We start from the raw sequence: 27,647 nt of genomic DNA on the forward strand, positions 1-27,647 counted from the left end.
CTCTCAGCCTTCTGCTTACTTACCTTGTCAGCAGGATGCACGTCTCTGGGTGCTCCACAGACTCCTGGGGATCTGGGTAGAAACAAAAGCCCGTGTCAGTCGCTGCAAATGTGGGAGTCTGTTCCATTAAAAGGAGCAGTTGTTAATAAGGGCCCGTGAGACCTGGGTTTCCTTGGTTTCCATGACAGTTATTAGGTACCGTAGAAATTGAATTGTCTCCCATGATGCTCTTAGGGGAGGGGGATGCATGAGTGACAAAGCAGGGCAGTTATGACTTGCAGTAAATCGTCCTTTTGAGAATGTAATACTCCTTGGGTTATCTTTCTTACATATTTTTAAAAATTTCCTTTCAGTGTGCTTAGCCACTGCTGTACAGTGTCTCCAACACTATTTTCCTCCTTTTTCTTTAGATCCAAGTTTGGCAAAGCAAGGATATGAACAGTTCTGCAGGTGGGCTTCTCAGGGCGAGTGAAGCCATAAGGCGTCCAATCAGGGTTTGGCCACCTGCAGCCCTGCCAATATGCCCCTCCACCAGATTTCTGTAATCCCAGCCCGGGAGACAGCCAGCAATGGGAGAAGTTCAATGGGCAGAAACAAAGAGAAGAACAAGGAAGTGGAGGTAAGACGTGGTTTGATTTGACACAATGAGAGAACCCACAGAGCCAGCTCAGCTCTGTCTGTACCACAGGATATAGCATGAACTGAAGAGCAGCTGGCTCCCAGCTCCGTGTGCACTAGCGGATTGAATCATTTCGTGTGTGACTAAGGAGCTTATAAATCTTAACTATTTTCTGAATGAAGCAACGAACTGAATCTATAGAGATACTTGCTACTTGATAGATGTAAAACTTCTGCCTCCTTGGCTGAACTCTACAGAATCTCTTTCTATATATATCTATTTCTGTAAATAGAGACTCTTTCCTGATTCTTGAGGTAGAACCGGGAGGTTCTGGGTTGCTTGCACATACTATTGTTGTCCATTTTTTTTTTTTTTGGAACTATTGATGCTAATTGTGTCCAGCTGGGGGGTTTGAAAATAACTTTCTTTACAAAGCAGCGCATCTTCCTGGGCTAAAGAAAGCTCTCACATCTAATGCACACTTATTGTGTGGGGATCTACTGTTCTCCATTCCTTATGTCTTGTGTATGGGATTTTGGCACTGATGTCTGTTCGTTTGTGTTTTATTTAAGAAAGAGTCGTTTAAAACCTAACATAGCCTATAATATTCACTGTATTACATTCAGGCTTTATGCTGAAGTGGAATTAGCAACCATTCCTATAAGGTTAAACTGCTTGAAAAATCAGACACTGGGAATTATTTCAATGGGTTTTAAAAAAGAAACTGAACAGAGTCAAGGGCATTGCATGAGATTATTATGAGTACAGTAATGACTGGAGTTAAGGCAGAATGCCAGGTGGGCAGAGCATGTTGCAAAACTGTCAGAACTTGGGCAGCTGAGGCTGGACGTTCCTGAGTTCAAGGTTACTTTGGGCTGTAGGGGATGATACTGTCTAAAAGACAAATAAAAGGAAAAAGCATGACAAAGTCTGGAGGCTTCTTGGTTGTTCAAATACGGGTTTTCTAACTCCCAGATATCCCGCACATTTCCTACCTCCAGATCTGTAGCAGAATTTTACTGTTATTATGATTTTTATTTCCTTAAGGATAGGTGTGATGACAAAGGAAACAACAAACACAAATAAAACAAAAATGTAAATAAAATGGAGGTGTCCGGAATTTCCTAAGAGGAATAAAATAAGTTTGACTCTATCTTCAAATGCAAAGGACATTTATAGCCTCTGCCTATTTATGTGACTGGTTATAAATGTGCCATTCAAAAGCAATGATGTTATCAGAACTTACAGAAAACCCCAGGAGTCCTCTGCCTTGAATTCACTGCAGAAAATGCTTTTAGTTTAGCAGTTGTCTTGCCAACTGGGAATCATATGTCTCTGAAATTCAAAAGCTTTGTGAAAGTAATTAATCAGGCCAGTATCACTTGGAAAGAGTTTTGTTAATACGATTCTTCCTATGACTTGGTAAGGTGATTGTAGGCTTCCAGCACTGTTTCCTAAGATTTGGGGCATGTTGAAAAGGAAAGAGATGATAGTGGTCAGTTCCAAAACTATGAGATGTTGAAATAAAGATCAATGCATAAGTTTGAGGCTAACTGAAGAAAACTTTCTGCAATGATGTTGGATGTCAATTTTGTTTGCAAGTCAAAAAAATGATCAGAAATGAATAATGAATCATAGAGGCAGATGATCGTTATAGGTTTAAGGACATCTGGGCTAGGTAGTAAGTTCCAGGCCAGCCTGGTTTCAGAGTCTCAAAAACAGTACTCTTTCACTTCCTAGTCTTCACTAGAAAACTACTGTCGATTTCTCCTTGGTATGGGTTGGAGTAACTGGCATGGCTTGTATAAGTTTTGAAAATCAAAACGCTTTCCTTTTCCAAATAATAAATATAAATGTAATTATTCTACCTCTATCTCATGTAAAATGGTCTCAGTGTTCATGTCCATATCCACATCTCACATCCTTCCAGCCTCAATTTGTGATCACCTGTCTCTTTCTGAGGCAAATCACCTTCCTATTGTGACTAAATGTACGGGGGTCCACCTGAACACTGGCTGGATGCCAAGCCAGTAAGCACAGCCAAGATCAAAGAGTGGAAAGAGATTTGCAATGTACAATCAATAAAGAAAGTGTTACTGGAAACAATTTGGAAAGTGGTATTCTCTAGCAAAGAAATAAAGGCCTTCACTGAGGAAGTTATGTATCTTCATATCAGGAAGACCCATCAAATGTAGCAGCAAGAACATCCCGAACATCTCAGTTTTGGGTCATAATCATGCCTTTAAAAGTGGAAGACACCAGTGCCTATGGACAGATAACTTATCATAATTGGAAAAATTCATACTAAGTCATTTCAAGAGCCAGTTAAAATAATTGATTTCTGCTAGTTCATTCTGAGTTTCTCCAGACAGCCTTAGCTAAGGCACAGAAAGAGCTTTGCATTTAGCAGTCTTTAAACACCCTTTACCCCAGAAAGTTTAAGCACCTGTCCCAGAATGTGCTAATACTGTTTTATAATGAGGATCAGTTGGCATTTTGAAAGGAAAAGGATGATAGGAGAAAACGAAATTTTTTAAGAGAGATATTCCTAAGTGTTGGAACAGGAGGCACTTTAAGGATTTCAAATGCATCTTTGTTTTCTACAGAATGATGTCAGAAGTTCTTGTGAAAAAGCATGTTTAGTTTCTCTTTTAAATGTAGAGGGCATGAATTGTTTCACTGATGAATTAAGTAGTCTTAAAGGGTCACACATGCCATTCAAGCTGGACAATTTAAGCTGCCCCCATCTTGAACATTAAAAAGTAGGATTATTTGGTACTACATAATGACTTCTGTATGTTCAAGTGGTGGCTCTTGTTCACAGGTGGTAACAGGCCTCCTGTGAACATTTCCTGATTGTTGATAATTGAGGACTATCCTTTGCGGTTCACTGAATGCTTTCTACTTAGAGTTATTCAAAGAATCAATCTGCATATTAAATAAGAGATACCACTTCAGAATTAGGGGTTTGCTCAATTGTAACTCAACTTAATCTTCCTTCCACAACATACACAGAGATCCTAGAATCTATTAATAATTTGACAACAGTGTTTTTGTTTTTGTTGTTGTTGTTGTTGTTGTTGTTACTGATGCTTGGGTTTGCTTTATTTTGTGGCAAAGAAAGAGAAAATGAATGTTGAAATGTTTTATTAACTGTTATAATTCAGAAGACCTAGGTGGTAAAAAGGAATTAACAGATTAAGTAAGATATTAAGAAATTCTAACCTCAACTTCTATAATGAGTCTATATTTTGATGTATCTTGCATGACATCAAGTTGCAAGTTTTACCTATTTGGTCAACACCAGAACTACAGAATCAAGGTAATATATGTCCAGTTTTAGTCAAGTTAGTGTCAAGTGTGTGGGTGGATGTTGCCTTCGAGTAGAGGCAGCAGCAGTTCTAGGTTGCTGGGACATTTAAAAGGGAGCTCTATAAATCAACCCAATAGGTTGTTTTCAAAACAGAAGAGAAAAGAGGATTTGAAGTTGGAAAGGTATGGAAGAGGAGTTTGACAAGGGGAGTGAGGGTGAATTTGATCAAAATACATTGTATGAATGTATGAAATTCCCAAAGAATAAATAAAATATAATAGTTTAAGGAGAGGAAAGTGTCTCATTTGCATTCAAGATGCCTGATTTTCTTATAGCCAAGGTTGTATTAGGACACTTAGTATAACCACCACAGCAGCTCCTTCCTTCTGAAATAGATACATGTGGTTTATAAAATCATAGATTTAATATAACACAATTCATGTAACTGCACTAATTTGTGTCTGGAGGTAGAGATGGATATGTAATAATTAGTTTCAAAAGGCATGTGTGTAAGCTCCAGAGACATCTAGAGGGGAAGCCAACAGTGTGACTCCCCTCGGTAGCATATAATTAATGTGAAATGGCTTGTTGGGGAGATAATTCATTTATGCCTTGGAGAAACCAAGACCTTGGGGAACCCAGGAGAAGATGCCTTGCTCATGCATAGATGTACATGTTTTCTTTTATGTTATAGATTGATGCTTTAAGTTTCCTTTGCTTACATTGTCAATAGACAACTTTGTTTCTACTAATCTATTCTTTCCTTCCAATACTAATGTTACTTATTAAGGTTTATTATTACTACCAATGATGTTTCTAGAATTTCATACATGAGTATAATATATTTTCATCCTACCCATTCTCCCTTTCTCCAACTCCTCCTAAGTCTTCCCAACATTCCATTCTACATTAATGCCTTCTTTTTCTATAAATATTAACACACATCAATTATATCTATATCTATATCTATATCTCTATCTCTATCTCTATCTATCTATCTATCTATCTATCTATCTATCTATCTATCTATCTATCTATCTATCTATCTATTCCAGGTAGTGTTGACCACCTGTAAGCATTGATGTAGGCCTGACTACTTGGGCATGGTTAGCCTATCAGGAAGCTCAATCCTGAAAAGACTGACTCTGTCTCTCTCAGAAGCCAACTGCCTATAACTCTTCTCATTAAAGTTAGACCTCATGAACCCTTCTTCCATCAATGCTGGAATGTTTACTGCTGTGATTCTGTTCAGGCAACCATATTGGTAAGAGTTTATGGGCAAATTATCCATTTCCTATCCAGAATATACTGTTTTTCATTAGTCCTTCTGGTCCTCTGACTCTTAACATCTTTCAACATCCTCTTAAATTTTAATTAACTAACATTATAAAGCTGGCCTCTACTGTACCCATCTCTTACAAGTGTAGTGATTTTCATTAGTCAAGTGTTTAGCTGAATTTTACTATGTCTAGAAATTATAATGATTGCTTAAACGTTAGTATTTATTGGTACAAGGCCAAGCTCTAGGACATTTTCATTATAACTCGTAACTCTCTGGGACCTGTAGGCTCCTATCTCTAGGACTCTGTGCTTCAGATATGGATACTCAGCATGCTCACACTGAGGGTATTGGCACCCACATCACTGGCTCTTCATGTTCATATTCCCCTTCGCCTAAGAGTCGATAGGAAACTGCTAACTGATGTCAATGTAAATGCATGTATCATGTAGTCAAATAAAATGTAAAGCTCACAAGCTATAACTAGTATTTGTTTCATTAAAATTTAGGTAATGTTGTAAAGTAAGTAATGAGGTATAGTATACTTTAGTAGTGAGGACATGGGGATGATAGCACTATCAAAGTTAGAGTGCTGGCTTTATCAAACAGAATCTTAAAAAATGTTATTCTAATGTTAAACCTACTGGTCAAGAAAAAGACCACCACCACAATTTTTGAGCCAAATCTGAAGCAAATTTTAATTAAATATTGGCCAGGATGATGGACTCTGGCCAGGTCCATTCTGGGGTTCCCAGAAAATGGTGACAGTCACATTTTGAAGAGGCAAACCCATAAGGCTACTGTATTTCCAGTCAGGTCCAATCAGGGGCAGGCTTATATCTTGACATACTTTCTGCCTACATGTGATCAAGCACATCTGGTGCAGATAGGTCAAACGAACTTGTTTAGGGGAGTGAAAAGCATGTGGCTTGTTATCTCCCATAAACAATAGCCTCCAGCATTTCAGGAACTATCTGTCCTTGGGCAAGAGGCTTACAGGTTAGAGGCATTTTTGTTTTATGGGTTTCTTAGGCTCACTATTTAAAGCTTAAAACAGAACTTTGGCTCTGACATTCTCAATGTCATAGCCTTCTTTAAAAACAAAAACAAAACAAGAACAACCAAACACTTTGCCTCTCTTGAAAAGAAGTGTACTAGATGCCAATAAAAAAATGTTTTATTTTTTTTTCTCCAGCTTTCTCTCCTATTACCATTCACATGCTTGGTTTGCTTATCACATGACTAAGGGCAATTATTTGAGAGGTTGGGAGGTATATAAAAAAAGACTTTAAGCCGGGCGGTGGTGGTGCACGCCTTTAATCCCAGCACTCGGGAGGCAGAGCCAGGCGGATCTCTGTGAGTTCGAGGCCAGCCTGGGCTACCAAGTGAGTTCCAGGAAAAGGCGCAAAGCTACACAGAGAAACCCTGTCTCGAAAAAACCAAAAAAAAAAAAAAAGAAAAAGAAAAAAGACTTTATTGTCATAATATAGCTGAATAGCTGCTGGAACTCCATCACCCATCTTGCTAGAAAGCTGCTTTAGGGGTGATTTATAAAGAACTGTGTGGTCAAAGACCTGTGGGTGCCTTCTCACAGGTGTTGGCTTGTGGCCAGATGTTGCACATGTGTAGTTGGTTGTTTTTTACTCTTTGACTCTTTTGGATCTTCTGGGGGCCCACCACCCAGCTCCCAAATAAATCACTTGGAGACTTGTTCATTCTTATGAATGCCTGGCCTTAGCTTGGCTTGTTTGTAGCCAGCTTTTCTTAACTTAAATGATCCCATCTATCTTTTGCCTCTGGGCTTTTACCTTTCTCTATTTCTGTATATCTTTTCTTTCCTTCTTATTCCATGTCTGGCTGTGTGGATGGGTGTCTGTCCCCTTCTTTTCTTGTTCCTCAATCTCTCCAACCAGATTTCTCCTCCTATTTATTCTCTCTGCCTGCCAGCCCCGCCTATCCTTTTTCCTGCCTTGTTATTGGCCATTCACCTCTTTATTAGACCAATCTCTTTATTAGACCAATCAGGTGTTTTAGACAAACCAAGTAACACAGCCTCACAGAGTCAAACAAATGCAACATGAAAGAATGCAACACATCGTTTCATCAATAAACAAATGTTCCACAGCATGAACAAATGTAACACATCTTAAACTAATATTCTATAGCACACATCTGATTGGCTAGTCAAGAGATGTTTTTCAGTCCCACAAATGTCAAGAATGGAGGCTGTTATTTCCTTCTTATTCCTGATTATTTTGCTCACCTGCAATTCTCAACAGGTTGCACAATGGGCAGGATAGAGAGGACCGGGGCCTTGGAGTTCTCTTACTGATCACCTGCCTCATGGTAATAAAAGAAAACATTCTTTCCTTGGTTACAATAGAAGACAAAGTCAGATGAGGTTGAACAGCAGGGACCCAGCAGGAGCTCTGATCTGAGGGTTCAGCTTTGCTGCTCTGACAAGATTGTGTTATTGTGTGCTTTCCTCTGGATATCCTGGCCATGGTTCTATTAAAAGGCCAGTCTGGCTCAGTGGGACTATAGGAAGTAGTGAAGACTCACCTTTATTGGACATCTGGTTATTTTGTGATGCTTCCTTCATCCTTTCTTCCTCATAGCAACAGCAGATGTTGGAGAGCCAGTCCTCTGCTTTCTCAGCTCTTGGCTTGGGGATGAGCCTAGATTAATTTAGAACAGTCATCATATTCCAATACTGTGCAGTGATAACTGGTTTAGGAATGGCTACATAAACCTACAATCCATTAATAGAATGACAAACACTGAACTTTTAATGACTTTAGGGTAAAGGAGGCCTTGTTTTAAAAACTTATTTCTATCCTAAAATAGACTTCCTCTCTCCTTAGGGATGACCTTTGTGGAAAATTCAGCTTTGGGTCTAAATGTTATGAGGAAGTCAAGACTTCCAGGTGCTAAAGATGACAGTAATGAGAAGGAGAGGGAGAGGGGTTGGGAGAAGAGAGAGTGAGAAGGTTGGTCTGGGTGATAATACTGAGGTAGTGATTCCTTGATAGTAACTCTCGTTCAGAACTACAACTCTCCAGGCATGATTCAATTAGGTCCTTTATCAGCCTCATTTTTTTTTTAAAGTTCATGCTACTTGCTTATAACACAAAAGACTATAAACAATACTTTGCCAAAATACAATTGCAGCCATTGCCTGCTTTGTAACACGTAGGGTGACTGACTTCCAAGTTTTAGCTGGTATCTAGGTGAAAGTTTCACGAACATTAATTTATGAATGTCATATGCAGAGAGCACATTTAACCAGAGCGTTCAGGTTAATGTTCTGTATTAACCAAATGGAATACGTGTTCAGCAGGTGTGAGCCTGACACTGTAGGGAGACTGCCAGGGGGTAGAGAGGCTAATTCTCTTTCACATTTCTCTAGATGAACACTTCCCAACTACTATCCAAGTCTAAATTGAGTATTAGAGTCCCATGTGCTTAGAATGATTTCTACTGCATATGCTAATTATGTTAAGATACTTTTTTCTATAATGAAAACCAGCCAATTTCCATATTATTATTTGCTTTTAGCAATGAAATTAGCATAATCCACATTAATTTTTCTTGTTTTAAACAGATGTTGTGGGTAATTGCATTAATAAGTAAGACTGAATAACACATTTTATTGACTATCAAATGAGAGCCATTAGTAATTATTGACATACCCTGGTCAGTAGTTTTGAAATTGAGGCCTCAACTGGCAGGTAGGTTGTTTGGACACTTCTCTGGTATGAATTTTAAAATCATATCCTATGACGAATTCACAGCAGACTTAATGAGACACCAAGTGGTCACCATGTGAAGATTGTTGAACAAAGATCTTGAAGTAGAAGAGTGTTGGAGCCTGGGAAGAGCAGGTGCAGTTGCTGCTATGAATATTTTATTGATAAGAGCTTTAAGAACCTGCTGATTAGATAACATTTACCTCAATTCATTGCAACACAAAATAAACACTGGCAATCCCAGTCTGGATTTAGAATCCTTCCATTGAGGGCCCAATGAAGGGGAGGAGGCGTCGTTAAGTCTGAGTATTGCCTTCCCACAGCTCCCGCCTTGGAATATCGCACTGAGCTATGTGCCAGCCTTCAGAACCTCCAGGTGAGGATGAGAAATGGCATCTACCCGATACCCATTCTCTTCCCTGTCTCTGCCATTGTAAATAATGGAAGGAGGTGTAACAAGAAGGTAGAGATGCTGATAAGATTTTGCTCTTAAGGGAGTTAAAGGAGCCCCAAGAAAAGGACAGAGTGCTCTGGGGTGCTGGGTGACAAGCGTCTCATTTTTCACCTTGATTGTCCCATTCATCAAATCCTGCAAATGTGGGTAACAAAACCAAGAATGACAACAGCGGTGTGGGGGTCTCTTCCCCCAGCCGGTCCCATTGAATGCACTCTATCTGATACAAAGTAACAGTCTTCAGGATTTCTGCTATTGATGTCAACATGAACAAAGGGGGGCAGGGTTAGGGGAAGAATTGGTACCAGGAAGTCACTGGGCAGGCCGTGCTGCAGGGCTCTGAAAATGAGTCTCCCTTGAGACCCAGAAAAGAAACATTTACAAACTGAGGCACCAGCTCTGTGCGTGGGCATGTTCAGAGTCTCTACAGGTGTAAATGATTCCTACTTGTAAATCTGAACAGGTCTATGCCGGCAAAAAAGTCCCCGTGGTGGTAGGTGGTTGTGAGTGCTCAGGGGCTGAAGAAGGTCTTACAGACTTAGATCTGTAACATAGTTTTACTTTCTAACTTTATTAATTATCATAATTAATTATCATAAGCATAAAAATGTCTGATAGATTTGCTGTCATGATATTACAACACTTTTAACTATTTGAACTCCAGCAGTAAGCTTTGTTTTGACCCTCAGGCATATTCGATCTTTAACTGTACAAGTCAAGTTAGAGTGCCTTCACAATTTGGAATGCTATCTTTGTTGTTATTGGTCAAGTGTTCAGTGAAAGCCTCAGCTGTCACTGTCATTGGTAATTATCATGTGACTCAGGTACTCTGTTAGGGAGCCCAAAGAGAGTTGAAAAACAATTTATGTCCATGTTTCTTGTTATGTGACTGCATGGGCTGAAAGACAATAGGGTGAGACAATTCAAAAGATTCATCCAGAAGAAAAGTGACTACCTGCAAGACCTCAGTAAAGTTACAGCTCTATGCCTCAGTTTCCACAGATGTTAAACAGGGATACATATGAAGACTACATTATAAGATTATGTAAAGATGTCCAGCAAGATGACTCAGGAGACGTGCTTGTCATAAAAACCTGATGACCTGAGTTTGATCGCTGGAACCCATAGTGACAATTGTCTTCTGACTTCCACATGTGCGCATAGTACATACATACGTGGATGACACACACACACACACACACATACACGTATTCACACACTAATAATGGATAATAATTTTAAATAAAAATATGAGAGCTAAACTGAGTTGCTATTTCTAAAGAACTGAAAGGCTTCACTTGGGGAAAATTAACATCATTAATTTTGGAAAAATAGAAGTGCAGTTAGTTCTTCATTTTGGTTATATTTTATCCATATATCTTTTTATTCTTAGTAAATATAAGTTATTAATTAATTATATTTTCTATTCCAATAAAGAAATATTTAAGATTACAGGGCTCCACATTTTGTAAGCTCTGTTAGGATGATAAAAGTGAATGATAATAAAAAGATTACTTCACTGATATTTGAAATTGTTAAACTGACCTCTACTTGAACAGACCGTGAATGACTGGGAAATGTATTCTTATGGCTTTTCTTTGCTGACTTGGCATCATCCTAATAGTTGCAGAACCAAGAACATTCTAGAATCAAGAGCATTCAGAGACATAACTAGTACCATTTACTTCAGTTTCATGTACCTATTATAAAGTGTGCTTTACTTACAATAACATTGCTCAAAGTTTCATGGGCTTTCAATTTTCTGTCTCACAAGCATCAACTATTTTTATAATTCTTTTCACTTGTCTTCATATCTACTTTGGTAACGTTCTTGATTGCCTTTTTAAAATCAATTATTGTATGAAAAAGTAAAATGATGATGCTGAATTTGAAAAGCTTGGGCAGGGTCTATGTATGAAATTATTTTTATGAACTCGGAGAAATGAGAAAATTGTTTTATAGTTGTGATGTTTAGTTTCCTCAACTTTACACAACCTAGAATCACCTGGGGAGAGAAACTCTACAAGGGATTGTCTAGACTAGGACTGTCTCGATTGCATTAATGCATGAGGGAAGACCTGGCCTACTCTGGACACCACCATCCTCTGGGTTTGGAGGTCAATAAGAGTAAAGAAGGCGAACTGAATAGTGGCATGCATGCATATAAACATACATTTATTCTTTCTGGTCCAGACTGTGAATGTTACCAGCTGCTTTGGGTTCCTGCCTTGACTTCATAATGATGGACTGTAACCTAGATTTGAAAGTTCAATAAACCCTTTCTCCCCTGAGTTGCTTTTTGTCAGGATATTTTATCATAGCAACAGAAATCAGGACAGTAAAACACAATAAAACTTATATTCACAAACAATGTTGTATTAAACAGGATTTAAAGCAATCTACCTGTAGAATGATACCCTTATTATAGGTGTGTCTGACAATATTTTCCAAAGGTAATGGCCTTGTTCAGTTTGTCAGAAATTGTTCTGTGGGAAGTTTCTCTCCCTGTTTTTATTCACTTTCACCTTCTTCTGTCTTCAGGAGATATCAGGTTTCATAGTATCAATTGAATCTAGGGCCTCCTGAATACTATGCAAATTCTCTACCTCTGAGCTGTATTCCCAAGTCCATTTTAAATTCTTCTGAAGGGTAGAAATGTCTAAGAAAAAAGATACCTCTGCAATACATATGAATGGAAATAGCTGTACATAAGATACTTGGGGTCATATTTTCCTAGACTGGATTACACAATAGATGAAGTCAAGAGTATAGTCCCTTCCTAGCTTCCCAGGTACATTAAGTTATGGAAATCCTGGTCCTGAACATAGATGGGACAAGTGATAGATGCTAATCAGGTTTTTTTCTCTGATTGTATTTGTCATGTGTATATTTATGACAAGCAGCATTCATGGGTAATCTCCCTGACTGACTTGCTAAAGTATGTACTTTGAAGGTAACTGCAGCCTTTCTGGGATCCTGACACTAGTAATAATAGTGACTTTTATTATATATTTCACATGTTCATAATCCTTCTCACATTACTATAGCTAATAATTATGGTGATATTTTATTTGTACTGAAATGTAATTTTATTTGTATGTTAATAAAGTTGCCTGGGGTCAGAGCTAACAACAAGCCATCCCAGAAGCTGGGCGGTGGTGGTGCACGCATTTAATCCCAGCTCTTGGGATAATTAAGTATATTCTGCATACTCTGCTTCATGTGCTTTTTGGTGATGACTCACAACTGTTCAATGAAATTGTATGTGTCTGGGTTTTATTGCTGTGAAGAGACACCATGACCTTGGCAACTCTTATTAAGGAAGACATTTAATTGGGGCTTACTTACAGTTTCAGAGATTTAGTCCATTTATCATCATGGCAGGAAGCATGGTGGTATGCAGGTAGACATGGTGCTGGAGAAAGAGCTGAGAGTTCTACATCTTGGTCTGATGACAGAGACAGAGAAATGGGATTCCAACAGAAAGACCTGCATGTGATCCCTTGTGTGTCTTTTCATCTTCATAGTGAGGTACTTCAACATATTCAGACTTTAACAAATAACTCAAGATTTCAGCTGCGAATTCTACAAAAACAAAACAAAACAAAACAAAAACCAGCAACCCCAATGACTTTTATAACACCACCCTCTGAAATCATCCAGTATCACCTAAGCAAACATTGGTCAAAAACTTTTGTCTCATACAGACTTAGATTTAAAGGGTGCAGGGGAAAAAAACATATCTTTTCATAGACATTGTTGAAATAACTTGTTTTTAAATCACCTCAGTACAGGCTGTGGTGACAGTCACCCCTCTTCCTTGAATTCCAAGATCAAAAGTGTATTTCTTCCTTTCCTCAAGACCTCTGAATGAGATGGTTCATATTCCCATCAACTAAAATCCAGGGGCTTATCATCTAAATTTACCATTGCTATTGCTGGAGAGGCATTTACAATACACATTAGTTCAGTTCCTTTTAATAGGGAGACTTCTCAAAAAGAGAGGAGAATTTTCACCAGTTGCATAATTGATACATGAACTAAGTAAGCTTCCATTTAAAAATGAGAGTTAGTCCCATTATAAATAAGAGTTACTGAGTGTACCATCCAGGTATGATCTCAAGGTGTTTACTAGGGCAATTGACACTTCTCCCAAAAATATCAACAAATGGTATTAGTTCTGGCCTCTGCTTCACAGCACTCACATTGTTATTTCTATTCTATAATGGATGGCATGGACAGCAAGTAAGAATCCCACTCAATCTTTCTGATAGGTTTTCTGCCCTTCCCATAATAAGTTTCTCTGCAGATACAGTAAGCCAGACCAAGACAAATTGAAAAATATAACAACAGGTATAGAGTCGAGTAGAGTATCTCCCGGACAAATTCTCCAGTCCCAGATGTGGAGGCCAGAGAAGCCGCCCACCTGAACGAAAGCAGGGAGATTATATAGGTTGTAGGCAAGGGGTGATGACGTGTCTGCCACAAGCTGGTTTTATGCCTAAGGATGGTCAAAGCTGAGAGCTTTAAGTGGGGAATTGGGAGCCTGGCAACTTTGGGGTAGGAAGCTGCAGCAGCTGCAAAGAATACAGAACTGGGCTTTTTGGTGCCTTCCCATTGTTTAGAAAGACTGAGCCATTGGAATTTGGAAAAGGGGAGGGTAGGGGGCACAGGGCCTCCAAGGCTGTGGAGGTGGGAGCTAGAGGTTATAACCAAACACATGCTTCCTGTTCAAAGTTGTGGCAAGCCCAATGATGTCCTTTTATTTTGAACTGACACTGTTTTTTCCAATCCAGGCTGTCTAGTTTTAGATACTTAATGTACCTCAGAAATTATCAACTTAAAATATGCCTCATCATACTTATAAATCACTTATAAGATAAACATTTTTCTACTTTGACTTTCTTTGACATTACTAGACTTCAGGCCATTGAAAGTTCTCAGACTAATTGTTTAACAGAGGAGAGATCTCAATACAACGTTCTTAAGATTCTTGTAACATGCTCTTATCCTTGAAAGGATTTATGAGATACCATCACCATCATCTCTAATCTTTCCAAGTCTGTGTGTGTGTGTGTGTGTGTGTGTGTGTGTGTGTGTGTGTGTGTGCATCTGTGTGTTTAAACTAGAGGTCATCAAGTTTCATTTCCAGGTGTCGCCCACTTTGAGTTTTGAGACAGACTTCCTTACTAAATAGGCTACACTGCCTAACAAATGAGTCACAGGGATTGTGTTGCTTTGAATGAGAATGGTCCTCCTAAGCTCATCTATTTGAAAGCTTAGTCACCAGGGACAGGGAGTTGAACTGTTTGAGAAGGGTCAGGAGGTGTGGCCTTGGTGAAGTAGGTGTGTGTAGATGTAATTCTAAAAAGTCTTATTAAATAAGAAACAGAGCCAAATAGTTAAAAGCCCAGAGATCAGAGCAGTAGCTAAGAGCTAAGACCACGTTATCTTACCACTTGCTGCTGTCCTTCCCCTGAGAGAGAGACCTTCTTCCTGTGTCCTGTCTTTTTATTGCCTTTCTGTCCTGCCTTCTCATTGGTTCTAAACCCAATCATATGGTTTTGTCACTTCCTGTCTATACAGACCTCCAGGTCTCTATGGTTGATACTGGGATTAAAGGCATGTGTCACCATGCTGGCTATGTCCTTGAACACACAGAGACTTTGCCTGCCATGTGATTGGATTAAGGGCGTGTGCTACCACTACCAGACTTCTGCTTAATGGCTTGCTCTTAGCTCTGATCCCCAGGCAACTTTATTTATTAACATACAAATAAAATCACATTTCAGCACAAATAAAATATCACCATAGGTGTGGCCTTATGTAGGAAGTATGCCACTGTGGGAGAGCTTTGAGGTTTCAAAAGCCCATGCCAGACCCAATCTCTCTCTCTCTCTCCCTCTTTTTCTTCCTTTTGTAACAAGAATATAAAGTTCTCAGCTACTGTCCAGTGTCATGCCTGTCTGCTTCTTGCCATGATGATCATGAACTAGCTCTCTAAAACTGTAAGCAAGCCCCCAATTAAATAGTTTCTCCTGTAAGTTGTCTTGGTCATGGTGTCTCTTCACAGCAATAGAACAGTCACCAAGACAGAGGTCTACCTATCTTTGCCACACCTGTGCTAAGATTGTAAAAGCACACCATCACATCCACTTATTTCATCTTGGTTCTAGGGATTTCATGCAGGTTCTTGTGCTTACACACCAAGCATTTGATCACACAAGCTGTCTCCCAGCCTCTAAGTACTACTGAAAGGTTTGTGTAGTTATTCCCATGACCTCATCTTCACTCTTGAGATGCTTACCACACTTGAGATTCTTCCGCTGGGAGAAATGGAAGAGGGTTAGTAGTTTGATTTTTATGCCTAGCGAATGTTATCCTCATGTACACTGTGTTTGAAAACTTAAGTTTCCTCTCAGTTTCTCTCTTCATTTGTATCTTATGTGCATCCCTTTAGATCAATAATCCTCTTGGCTGTTTTAACTTTTACAATTGATTCTTGCATAAGTTTTTACAACTAACAATGGTTAAACTTTTGTTCAGCCCTGACAATTTTCTCAATTGTCTCAACTTTATCAATTATCTCCTTGAGGTCCTTCCAACTCCTATAGTGTCTTTCAGATCTGTGTTAGCTATGGTTCTCCCAGAAACACCAGAACAATTGGCGATGCACATGTATAATTCATCATAAAAAAAAATAGGCATGTGTGATTATGAAGCTGAGAGGTCCCAAATTGTGCAGTTGGCAACTTCTGAAACAGCCAAAAGCAAGCATAAGTTTAGTCCAAGAACTGGTATGCCTGTAATCCAGGAAGAGCCCAGTTGTTATTTTATCATATTTTATCTTTGTACAGAAAAACCAAATGTGTCATCTCAGACAACAAAACAGGAAGCATTCCCTTTCACTCAGACTTTCTGTTTTATTCAAATCCTTGACACAGTGGCTTAGGGCCACTTGTATCAGGAATGGGAGAGATAATATGCTGTATTCAGTTTACTACTAAAATTATTCATCTCACCTAGAAATGCAGATACCCTTAGAGTAGTGTCTGGCCAAGCACCCAGGCATGCAGTGACCCAGTCACATGGACAATAACACCTACAGTCACACAAATCCCTTCAGCTCCTGCATGTCACCATCTCCAAAATCATGTATCTGTGTTGGGTTTTTATGGCACCACCACTTTTTTTTATGTTCTACGTTTCTTTTACAATTATTGCTGCTTTGTAAAACTAAGTTAAAATATTTGTGCCTTAAAGCAAAGACTCCTAGGCTTATGATTTCAGAATAGCGGAAATGTAGGAATGACAGAACAAGATGGTACCTCTGTTCCATGTGGATGGGGCCTCAGCAGGGAAGTCTCAATCATAGTTTGTTCATTCATTTATATAGTACAAGGGTTAGAAAAGAGACAATGACAGGCTGCCATATGGAATATCTCTACATAGCTGTTTTGTGTCATGTGGCTTCCCTCTAACGTGATCATCTCAGGGCAAAAATAACTTCTCAGTGGAAATTAGGTCCTTCAAGGAGGCTTGTTCTAATCATCAAGGCTGTGTTAGTTATTTTTCTACAGAAGTGACCAGATGCACAGCAAAAACCAACTCAAGGAGGGTCTATTGCTACTTACAGTTTTAGAATATACAGCTTGTCGTGTCACGCAGTGGGAAGATAAGTCAGATGGTCGCACTATGTCCAAAAAAGTAAAGAGAAGCCAGAAAGTGGGGCTAGACTATAATATTTCAGGGTCTACTCCCCAGTAACCCTTTTCCAGTGAGATAATACTCCCTAAAAGTACCCCAAACCTCCCCAGTAGCACCACCAGCAATGGGCCCAGTGTCCTGAGCCTAAAGGAACATTTCACATTGAAGCCACAAGCAAAGTTAAGCTGCATCATCTGTTATAATCACCTCTTAGAAGTATGGAAGAAAGCTTTCACTAGACCTATTGGTGCAAATAGTTACAAGGCTACCCTATGAAAAGAGAAGGGCTATAGATACTTCCTCTTGAAGAATGTAGCAATAAATAGTTCAGGGTCATGTTTAAGGCTACCAGATGCAGGTACTTCTGTTTTATAGGTCAGAAATTTCAGTTCTAACAACCTGTGTAATGATCTCTAAAGATTGTTAATAATGGAGAAAATCATGGTGTAAGCCAGAGGGCATTTTCAAAGCCACAGCATTACCCAGCTTTTCTTCAGATGTGCTATTCAGAAGATATGGTTCAGCATCCTAGAGTCTATGAAGGAAATTTGACTTCTACTTCAAGTTATTTATCTATTCAGTGTATGTCTACTTTTTGACAATAAAAACCACACTTTGGGGTGAGGATACCTTTGAACAAGAGAGACATCTTTTATTCCCTATAAAATCTAGGACTTTCATTATGTTTATCAGAACCTTTATTTGCTACTTTTACCACTATATCCTTCACATTTTTAATGTGAAAATTTAATTTTAACATTAGTTTCTCTATGCAATTTGGTGCATTCATTGCAGCAACCACTGATCTTTATTATACCTCAAGATTGAAGATCTTGGGTGATGTGCATCCTTCTCCTCAAACATGTTTCTGAGCTTTATCTTAAAGCCTACTTTAGACAATGGGAGATGACAGAGCATGATGCAAACCAAGTCTTAAAAAGTACTTGTCCATTAGGATTGTTCCTTGTGTTTTCCTAAAAGCCAGACAGCTAAGAATCACAGAAACCAGGCCTTTCTATAGAGCACACAGATAAACATTAAACATGTGAATGAAGCTAAAGTCAGATGTCCCTCACTGATATTTACATGAATGAACCCCACTGAGTTTATTTGAATGTGACCTACACCTAAATAACACACCAATGAAGTCACAAAGTTTGATGATTATCCTACAAGAGAAAAACTAATATGTAGTCTTCCCTAAAATTTATGTTGATAATTTGTGTTCTAGAGTGGACTTTACACTTGACAAATTGTGCAGCTGGCCTTAGTAGTCTCTGAAGTTCAGTGGAGATTTTATGCTTGCCACCACACTGTATTTGCAAGGATCTGACAGTCTATTTTAATACCATATTTACATATAGAAATCATTTTTTGGCATTTCTTGATTAGTTAATTTCAGCGGCTAATTTAACTTTACAACTCTAACAGTTGTCACTGATCGTGACAATTTGATTCTTCTAAATTGAGCCTTTGAGGTTTTTATACCTCACAGAACTCTTTAACACTGAAGACACCTTACCATAAAGACCTTATGGTATAAAGAAATGTATTACATCAGTGTACAATGCACTTTGGATTTTCAAGATTGAATTATTTCAAATGCTAACTGAAGATTTCTTTTTGGCAATGACCTTTACCTTGGCTTGCTTGGAGTTCACTATTTTCATCCACGTTTTTAATAGCTGCATAAAAGGCATTCCTTATTGTTTTAATTTCTGTTATTACAGCAAGTACCCGCAAAAGTCAAGTTAAAAACAGGCAATGTTTTGGCTCATGGCTTTGGAGGTTTTACTTTATAATCAGTTGCCTCTGCTGTAGTAAGTCCAAACCCTGTGGTGGGATGGTGTCATGAAGGAGAGATCTTTATATCATGGCAGCCCTCCTCTTTCCCTTTTGTCCTATCTCTGCCTCCAGTTTATTGGAGGCAGAGTTTATATTACTAAGTCCATTTTACATTTACTGGTCCATTTTGTATTACTGTCTTCCTCGCTTAGTTGTGTCTGAAAAACCATCACAGACATACCCTGAAGAACACATTTGCTGTGGGATGGTCTGTATGTCAAATGTGTTGCTGATTGGTCAATGAATAAATCACTGATTGGCAGTGGCCAGGCAGGAAGTATAGGCGGGACTAACAGAGAGGAAAATTGAGAGAACAGGAAGCTGGGGGGGGAGACACTGCCAGCCGCCATCAGGACAAGGAAGATGTAAAGTACCGGTAAGCCACAAGCCACGTGGCAAGGTATAGATTAATAGAAATGGATTAATTTAAGCTGTAAGAACAGTTAGCAAGAAGCCTGCCACGGCCATACAGTTTGTAACCAATATAAGTCTCTGTGTTTACTTGATCGGGTTTGAGCGGCTTGGGACTGGCGGGTGAGAGAGATTTGCCCTGACTGTGGGCCAGGCAGAAAAACTCTAGCAACACACATTACTAATAACCTTTGAGTTTTTCTCTCAGTCTAATTAAATTGGCCAATCAAACCACTTAAAAGGGTAATATTGTGTTTGAATGGCTCCATAATGTTAGAGGATATCTTAAAGACATGAAATCTTTCTATCTAGTTCCTAGACCTTTAATAATGTATCTTACCATGGAGACCCTAAATATTTGAATCAAGAATCTGGGTTCTGGAGCTGTGGCTCAGTGGTTAAGAGCATGTACCTCTGTAGCTGGAAGTTTCTTCAGTCCCACAAAACCTACACAGTCCTATGGCCTGCTTATAAAATAATCACTCAGAAGCTTATATTAATTATAACTGCTTGGTCATTAGCTCAGGCTTAATACTAACTAGCTCTTACACTTAAATTACCCCTTAATTCTTATCTATGTTTAGCCATGTGGCTTAGTACCTTTTCTCAGTTCTGCCTTGACATCTTGCTTCCTCTGTCTGGCTGGTGACTCCTGACTCTGCTCTTCCTCTTCCCAGCATTCCTTTAGTCTGCTTGCCCCGCCTATACTTCCTGCCTGGCTACTGGCCAATCAGTGTTTTATTAAACCAGTGTACGAAAGCATTATCCCACAGTATTTCTCCTTTTCGGTCTAAACAAAAAGGAAGGTTTTTAACTTTAATATAATAAAATTACATAAAATAGAACAGTTATCAATCAAGAATTACAGTTACAATATCTAGTCTATTTGTATTTGGCAAAATTAAAGAAAATATTCTATCTATCCTATATTTGTGATTCTAAAGTTTCATATCTATTTTATCTTTTATCATAACTAAGCAAAATTATAATTATAACTATCCAGTCTTCAACTACATCAAAGACCCCAGAAGGATATAATATTCCATAAGTGAACAGGAAATGCATTGTAAGCCACTTCCAAAATTCTGAAAATGACAGCTGCCTGCCAGGACAGTCATCCAAAGTTCCTCTGTAACGTTGGGGCATCCATCTTCAGCCTATAGTCCTAGAATCTCTCAGTCACTTCTCTCTGTGTCCTGTAGAAAGTCTGGCAGTTTCCTCTGTGAAGCAGGAACCTGAAGGACCATCTCACCTTGCAAAGTTCAGTGGTCACCTTCCTATGGGTCCTGCATGTCTAGTTTATATAACATACTGTTAAGCAGTCCAGGCAAGAGCAGGTTCTTGCCCAAATGGCCATTTTGTGCCAAGAAGAAAATAAATTCCATATAGAGTGTCTTCTTCACCCATCTTCCTCTTTGAAGTAAATGCATGCTGTCAGGAGCAGATGTGTCTCACTGTCCAGAAAAGTCCAAGTTTTTAAATGCCATATTCTGTATGTCTTTGAAGTGTTTGAAGGTCACCTACCTAATTGAAATATCTATGTATATCTAGAAAACTTAAGTAATATGACTATAAATTTGATTATTATAGATGACTAAATATTAATCTGTATTTCTCAACTATACACTACAATTTCAAATGAGTTGCACAAACAAAATACTTTAAACAAGAGTAGAAATATACATACAGCATAACAAAATTAACTTTAAATTTGTATCAATAAACTAAAATCCATAGCAATGTAAAACATTTTTAAACAAGTTTTTGCTCTTTAATAGTAGATTCAATAATCTACCCTTTCATCTTATTATATCTATACTATCACCTTTTCTTCTTTAGAAAGAGATTGCACTTATAATCAACCCCCTTTAAATAAAAATAAACATTTATAAACAATATTTTGGGAATTTGGGCGTAGCTTCTCATACTACTTCCTGCTGGTTGAGGGCACTGGCAATCTTAGGGGAAAATCTGAGATAATATTCAAATCCTAGGAAGACTGGCTATAACCTTTGTAGATAGGTACCATCTGTTAAGGTTCAGGAGGTCTGGCTTGATCAAAGCTGATCCATCTTAACTTGGAACAAATCCATAGCCTCTTGTTTCCTGTGGAAATAAAAAGCAGAGCCTCATTTTCAAAGCAACAAATCTTTAGATCCAAATTGAGAAGTCAAGATACCTTTAAAATACATATATTGGTTTAACTTAGCAGCCTTTATAATCAAATGTCTCTCTCCAGTTAAAAATCCCAAAGCGATTATAATCCAGACTCTCTGTGTGATTTCCATCTTTACATGGCTTATTTTTTATATTACTTTTACTGTCTCTTTAAAGACTTTATTTTTTAAAACTATCTATTTCTTTATGTAACTGCATATATTCCTTTTTCTCTCTCTTCCAAGCCTACATACATTTGTACACACATTATAAAAAATTTAGAGTTTTATTTCATCTGAATCTGTCTCATTGTGAATCTATAATCCTTCTCTTACAAGGAGAGATTTTAAACTGCTGAACTACGTGTTAAAGACTGAAGTGGCAGCCTTGGCTGCTGACTCCGCCCATTTCAGCCTTTCAATAAGACAGAGGTAATTCACCTCCAGCTCTGGAAGCTATGTTCTCCACTGACTCTGGGAGGCAGTGCGTCTATGCCTCCATCAAGGAGTATGTAGCCCAGAAACCTCTTTTTTTTTTTACTAGCAAAAGCTAAATCCACCATGCAGCATGAGCAGCTTGGAGATGCCACTGTGTACAGCAATCCGCCATGCTGCAGGTCAAGCCCACATGCCACAAACCCGCCATACTGTAGCTCAAGCCTGCAGGCTGCAGCTGGCCTAAGAGACACACTAGGAAGCTGTTTTTTAGCTCCATTTTAGGATCTTTTTAAAAAAAGCTTTCTCAGGTTTTGGGTGGAAATTCTTGCCCCACAGTTCCCAGGACCCACACTGAACACATTACAAACACCAGTGACTCCAACTCTGGAAGCTTCCACAGCTAGAGCCTCTGCAAGCAACTGTATTCACAAATCTACCCACACACAGACATACATACATACATATAATTAAAAAATGAAAACTAAGAATTTGGGTTGCATCTTTATTTGCCCTAGTCTCCCATTCCCTGGGTTTCTGCTTACTTTTAGGATGCCTTTGTCTCTGCTCTTTCACCCTGGGTGTTAGACCATCCACCTGGCCTCACTTTTTTGATGTGCAAACCTCAAATCCTTGCTTCGTCCTCATGTCTGCCCACTTTCTTGTTTTATTACCATTTACAGTCCCTCACATTGTAAGACTTTCACTAACAGAGCTAAATTGACTGGCAAATCTAATCCAATGAACTTGAACTAGTTTGCTGTGAAGCACAACTTAATTATATGCAGCACAGCTATTCCCTCGCTCCTCAATGGGTTTGTTATGGACAATAACCACAAGATTGTCTTTAGTTCATGGCATAGTCAGCCATTTCTGGCCAGAAGATTAAAAAACAGTTTTCATTTATATGCATGCTTATCTCCATGTTTGTGATGTAGATGATTCTCCCCACCTGTCAGTTTATCTAAAATAGTTCTACAGTGCTCTGCCTCACCCTCTTTCCCACTCCTTAGCTTTCCTTTCCTCATTATTAGAGATCATAACTTAAAATAACCAAGTATTAAGTATTAAGCAGTGTTATTTAGGGGAATACAAGAGACAGAGTATACATGTGTTATAAAAGAGGACTTACTCAGTTGGCTTACTCAGGAGGTGTTGTATAGTCCAGCTCTATGGCTGCTCAGTCTCTGCATTTGGATGCTTCCTCCATCCCAATCCTGTCCCAAAGGCCTGTCCTTTTCCTGGAGAGCTGCTGGCATGTAATCCACACTGCAAAGCTGGAGCAATTGGACTGTGTGGTCAGTGGAAGGTGGTGAAGGTGGCGTCGGCAGAGCTTGCTCAGGAAGAAGTAAGAAAGGCAGACGAGACTGCTTTTCCTTGGACTTCTTTATGTCTGGGAAGGTGCCAGACATTTTGAACATGAGTCATCTTCTCCCAGGTTCTCTAGAATTTCCCCTACATACATGACCAGAAGTGCTTCTTGGGTGAGTCTAAACCCTGCAGCCTGGCAGTAAAGGCCACCTATTTTGTCTCACTTTGCCTAAAATGAGCTGCCTCACAAGGAAGCACTCTGTCTCTCCTATGTTAAACCCATGATTTCCAGAGCAGTTTTCCCTCACAGAAACTCCACAGTGGATATTCCGAAAAGTGAGATCATGTTGAGAACCAAGGAGATGATTGTTGCACTCTGGTCTGTCCTGTTTTGTCAGAGGTCTTATTTCAGTTTTAATAGCTGCATTTTGAAAATGTGATTTTCAAACTGAAGTATTGTACAAAATGACAACCAAGTAAATAAAGAGGTATTCTTAACCCAATTCTCATCAGATAGGCATCATTCAGCAACTGATGGGAGCCGAGGTGGAGCCAGGGGAAACCTTCAGAAGAGGGGGGAGGAAGGATTGTAGGAGCCAAAGGGTTGAGGACACCATGAAAACATGGCTTATTGAATCAACTAAGCAGGGCTCAGAGGGGATCACAGAGACTGAAGCAGCAATCACAAACCCTGTATGGGCCCATGCTAGGTCTTTCGTGTACATGCTGTGTAGCTGGGTGTTCTGATGGGACTCCTAGCAGTAGGAGTTGTGAGATAGTCTCTGAATCTTTTGCCTGATCTTGGGACCCTTTTTTCTTCTACCATGTTGCCTGGATGGACAAAATGAGGATTTGTACCTAGTTTTAGTGTAACTTGTTATGCCATATTAGGTTGATATCCCTGTAAGGCCTGCTTTTTTTTTTGAAGGGAAACAGAGGAGGAGTGGATCTGGGGGAGAAGGGAGGTAGGAGGGGGGCTGAGCAGAATGGAGGAAGGGGAAACTGTAGTCAAGATGTAATATATGGGAGAAGAATAAAAAATGGTTTTAAAAGCACCTGTTGCATGTGTTGTTATGTTGTAGAGCATAAAGATTATACACTAAAGCACATTTTGGAAGGGAGGGGAAAGAAGAGAGACAGTATTTTATGAGGCACTGAATATATAACCTATAATCAAATGGAAGTTGAGGGGTGGGGTCTAATCACACACACACACACACACACACACACACACACACACACACACACACACACACACACGTGCAGCCAGGTAAATAAAAGCATAGCTGAGTTTTGTATCAAAATATGCTCCCATGATAATTTGGGTCTTCAGGTACAGCAGTAAAACTAGAATCCAGATGTTCTGATTCCCATGACATTATCCTAGTAAGTGGATGGAGCTAGAAACAACCACCCAGAGAGAGGTAACCTAGACCAGGAAGACAAATATGGTATATGTGGTGGATGTTAGCTTTTAAGCTTTATATGTGTGTTTCAAATCTGAATAACCATAGAGCTTAGGTAATTAGTGAAGGGACCAGGGAGGAGGAGAAGATCTTCCAAGGAAGGGGAAGTAGAAGAGAGTGCTGTGGGAAGATAAAGAGGAACTAGAATGGGAAGATTAAATTGTGAGGGTTTGGGAGAGCAAGGTAAAGGAGGGAATATGGGGAAGAATAAGTACCTTAAGGCCTTTTGAAAGGCACAGGAAAACCTACTATAGAGACTTCCTGAAGCATATACATAAGTAAAAGGAAATTAAGTAGAGTCACCGTATAATGGGAGAGACAATGCCTCAACTAGATATATCACCAAGCAAAACTTCCAGTGTCTGGAATTGGTTACATCATATTGCTTTAATGGCCAAAGAATCCCCATAAAACCCCCTGCCAGTATCACAGGCTATTGATCATTCTCCGCAAGTTCATGGCAAAGCCCTATTGCTAGAGTCCACTGCACCATTCTGTACAAGGCAATTTTCTTCTGTTCTAGTTGACATCGCTGTTTTCTCAAATACTTAATAGGCTCATCCATCTACCCATCCATCCTTCATGCTTCCATTGCTGTATCCATCATTAATTGCTTAATTACTTATCTAAATGTTTGAACATTCTGTTATGAAAGAATTAGTGGACAAGTCAATATTCATTGCAGGTGGCCTGACTGGCCCCAAGATCCTATGGGATCAGGAAGAAAATGTTGAAAATTCATTGTTCAGGTTTCTTGATGAAGACATGGTCAGTTAGTTTGCGTTCAAATAATATAAAAAGGGTTGTTCAGAATATATTATGATTTTCCAAATAATAGGGTACTCCTGAACAAGTACATTTTGGCTAACTGTTACTTCTTTGACAATTTCATACATGTATATAGTATGTTATTAGTCTTTCCTGTTACCCTGTCTTATCTTTTCACCATACCTATCACTCCACCCCATACCAGTTCTTTCCAAGATTCATGACTTTGGGTTTTGTTTTGTGAGCCATTTAGTTTAATCTGGGTCATCTATTATGTGACATTTTTATTGGAACTATCCATTGAACCTGGTGAGGGTCACAACTAAAAGCAGTAACTCCCCACTCTCTGAATCTATCAGTAGCAAACAGTTGAGCTGTGAGCCCCTCCTCTGTCAGTACTTCATTGTGGATGGGCCTATCCTTGTACAGATTTAGTCCAGGCATCTACAGCTGCTGTGAATTTGTGATTACAATGACTGTATCATTTCCAGAGATGCCATTTTAGATCTTTTATACCTATATTCTCTCTCTTACATTAATTTTGCTTCACTTCATCTATAATATTAAAAAATTAGAGAGGATTCTATAAATGTCATGTTTAGGGCTGAAAACTCATCTCTCATTCACAGTGGCTTGTGCATATTCCACTATTGAAAAGAAAGACTTTTTTTTTACTATGAGAATAGAAGGTTTCTATAGTTATAAACATCTTTAGAAGGTAATTTGATACTCTGTCAATCTAGTTGTACAACGTTATTCATTCTACCCCTTGGGCTTGTGATATATGATCTCTTCCATCATGTATTTTTTAAACCAGGTTTATATGATTCCTTCCTACAGAGCAGGATTTGAATCTAATCAGAACAGTTGGCAGACCTCCTAACAGTAATGCCATTATTTCACAGGTGGGCACATCTTATTTGGTCAGTTGATCTCTTTGTTCATAGGACTTACACCTGAGTTAAACTTCAGTAACCTGTATCTCCTGGGGATGTAAAAGCTAGCTATCAGGAAGAAAGCTTCCCACTCATTTCCAGAAAAAAAAATTCTCTACATCATGAAACCACCATGTGCAGTTTCTTCAGCAAAATATTCTAATTGTCTAGTCCTGGGGAGTAAATGAAAAGATGGCAGGAGACTGTATTGTTTTGGGGTCCTGTCACATATCTCTAAACAACAGCCCATGGGATGTATCCCACCTCTTCCACTAGAGTGTTTGGTTTAATAAACTACCACCTCTAGGAACAGCTTTTCCAACCATATTGGTTTCTTTCAAACTTATTTATATACATCCTAAAACATGTGTTATAGATTAAAGATGTTTACTAATGTGCATAGTGTAATTTCATATGTCATTCCATATTTCTGATCTACATATTTTATTGAATGATAAATGTATTGATTAATAAGCTGCATTCCATCAAGTTTAAAAAAATTGACTCAAAGGAACATATTGTTCATGGCACACATTTCTGCTTCATGTCGTTTATTTTGATCTGTTCTCCATCCAGATGGACTGCAACACATGCTCTATCTATCACTGGAGATGAATAATGGAAGGATGAACTTACAGTCTGAGAAAAATCATTTTTGCCTTTGCACTAAATCTAATTTAACTTTCTGTAAAAGCAGAAGCCATGTTAAAATAAATGTTACTGTGGCCCTGTCATGTACCAACTTTATTGGCAAGAATCGATATTCCCAAGAGCACATTTTCTCCCTGAAATATATCACCACACTGACAGAGCTCTCCTTGGACACATTTGAAAACATCACCATTCTAGCAGAAATTTGCCTTAACTGGAAAAAAAAGAAAAAAAGAAAAAGCCAGAGGGAACACGCAGAGCTTCATGATGCCGCTCTTCTGGTTTTCTTACTTGAAATGGTACTCTCAAATATTGAGCTTAGCACAAACATGAATATGCAAATAGAGTGTACCAGCTGTGCATGTAAAGAGGAGGAATGTGTTGCTCTCTCCCTGGCAGCTTGTGAACTACATTCTTTTCTCAAAACTGCTTTCCATCACATTCTTCTAAAGAGAAGGAGATAAGCTCTAGAGAGTTCCATGGAATGATCTCCCTTGAATCTACTGCAAAATAAATAAATAAGAAAACAAGGAAACTTCCTGGAACTG

General features: G+C 38.8%; 1 protein-coding gene and 1 long non-coding RNA gene across 11 annotated transcripts in view; one reads left to right on the plus strand and one right to left on the minus strand.

The window, feature by feature from the left end:
- Positions 1 to 16,139, minus strand: part of LOC128119161 (uncharacterized) — a 40,380-nt gene extending 24,241 nt beyond the window's left edge. The window contains exons 1-4 of one of the 2 annotated variants that reach the window (XR_008221484.1): positions 12,763 to 16,139; positions 8,904 to 9,082; positions 7,774 to 7,889; positions 24 to 72 (exon numbers count right to left, since the gene is read on the minus strand). This is a non-coding gene — a long non-coding RNA (uncharacterized LOC128119161). Of the gene's footprint in view, positions 1 to 23; positions 125 to 7,773; positions 7,890 to 8,903; positions 9,083 to 12,762 lie in introns of those variants that run through there. The other variant, XR_008221483.1, reaches the window with a different exon arrangement.
- Positions 1 to 27,647, plus strand: part of Marchf1 (membrane associated ring-CH-type finger 1) — a 780,423-nt gene that overhangs the window by 322,509 nt on the left and 430,267 nt on the right. For 4 of the 9 annotated variants that reach the window (XM_052752369.1, XM_052752365.1, XM_052752371.1 and 1 more), the window contains one exon: positions 411 to 619. In XM_052752369.1, the coding sequence (XP_052608329.1) occupies positions 521 to 619 (99 nt within the window). In that variant the 5' untranslated portion in view covers positions 411 to 520. The other 5 variants (XM_052752374.1, XM_052752366.1, XM_052752372.1 and 2 more) reach the window with 4 other exon arrangements.

This window comes from Peromyscus californicus, unplaced genomic scaffold, assembly GCF_007827085.1.
Source record: "Peromyscus californicus insignis strain IS unplaced genomic scaffold, ASM782708v3 Scaffold_23__1_contigs__length_62951481, whole genome shotgun sequence".
In the NCBI taxonomy this organism is placed as follows: Eukaryota; Metazoa; Chordata; class Mammalia; order Rodentia; family Cricetidae; genus Peromyscus; species Peromyscus californicus.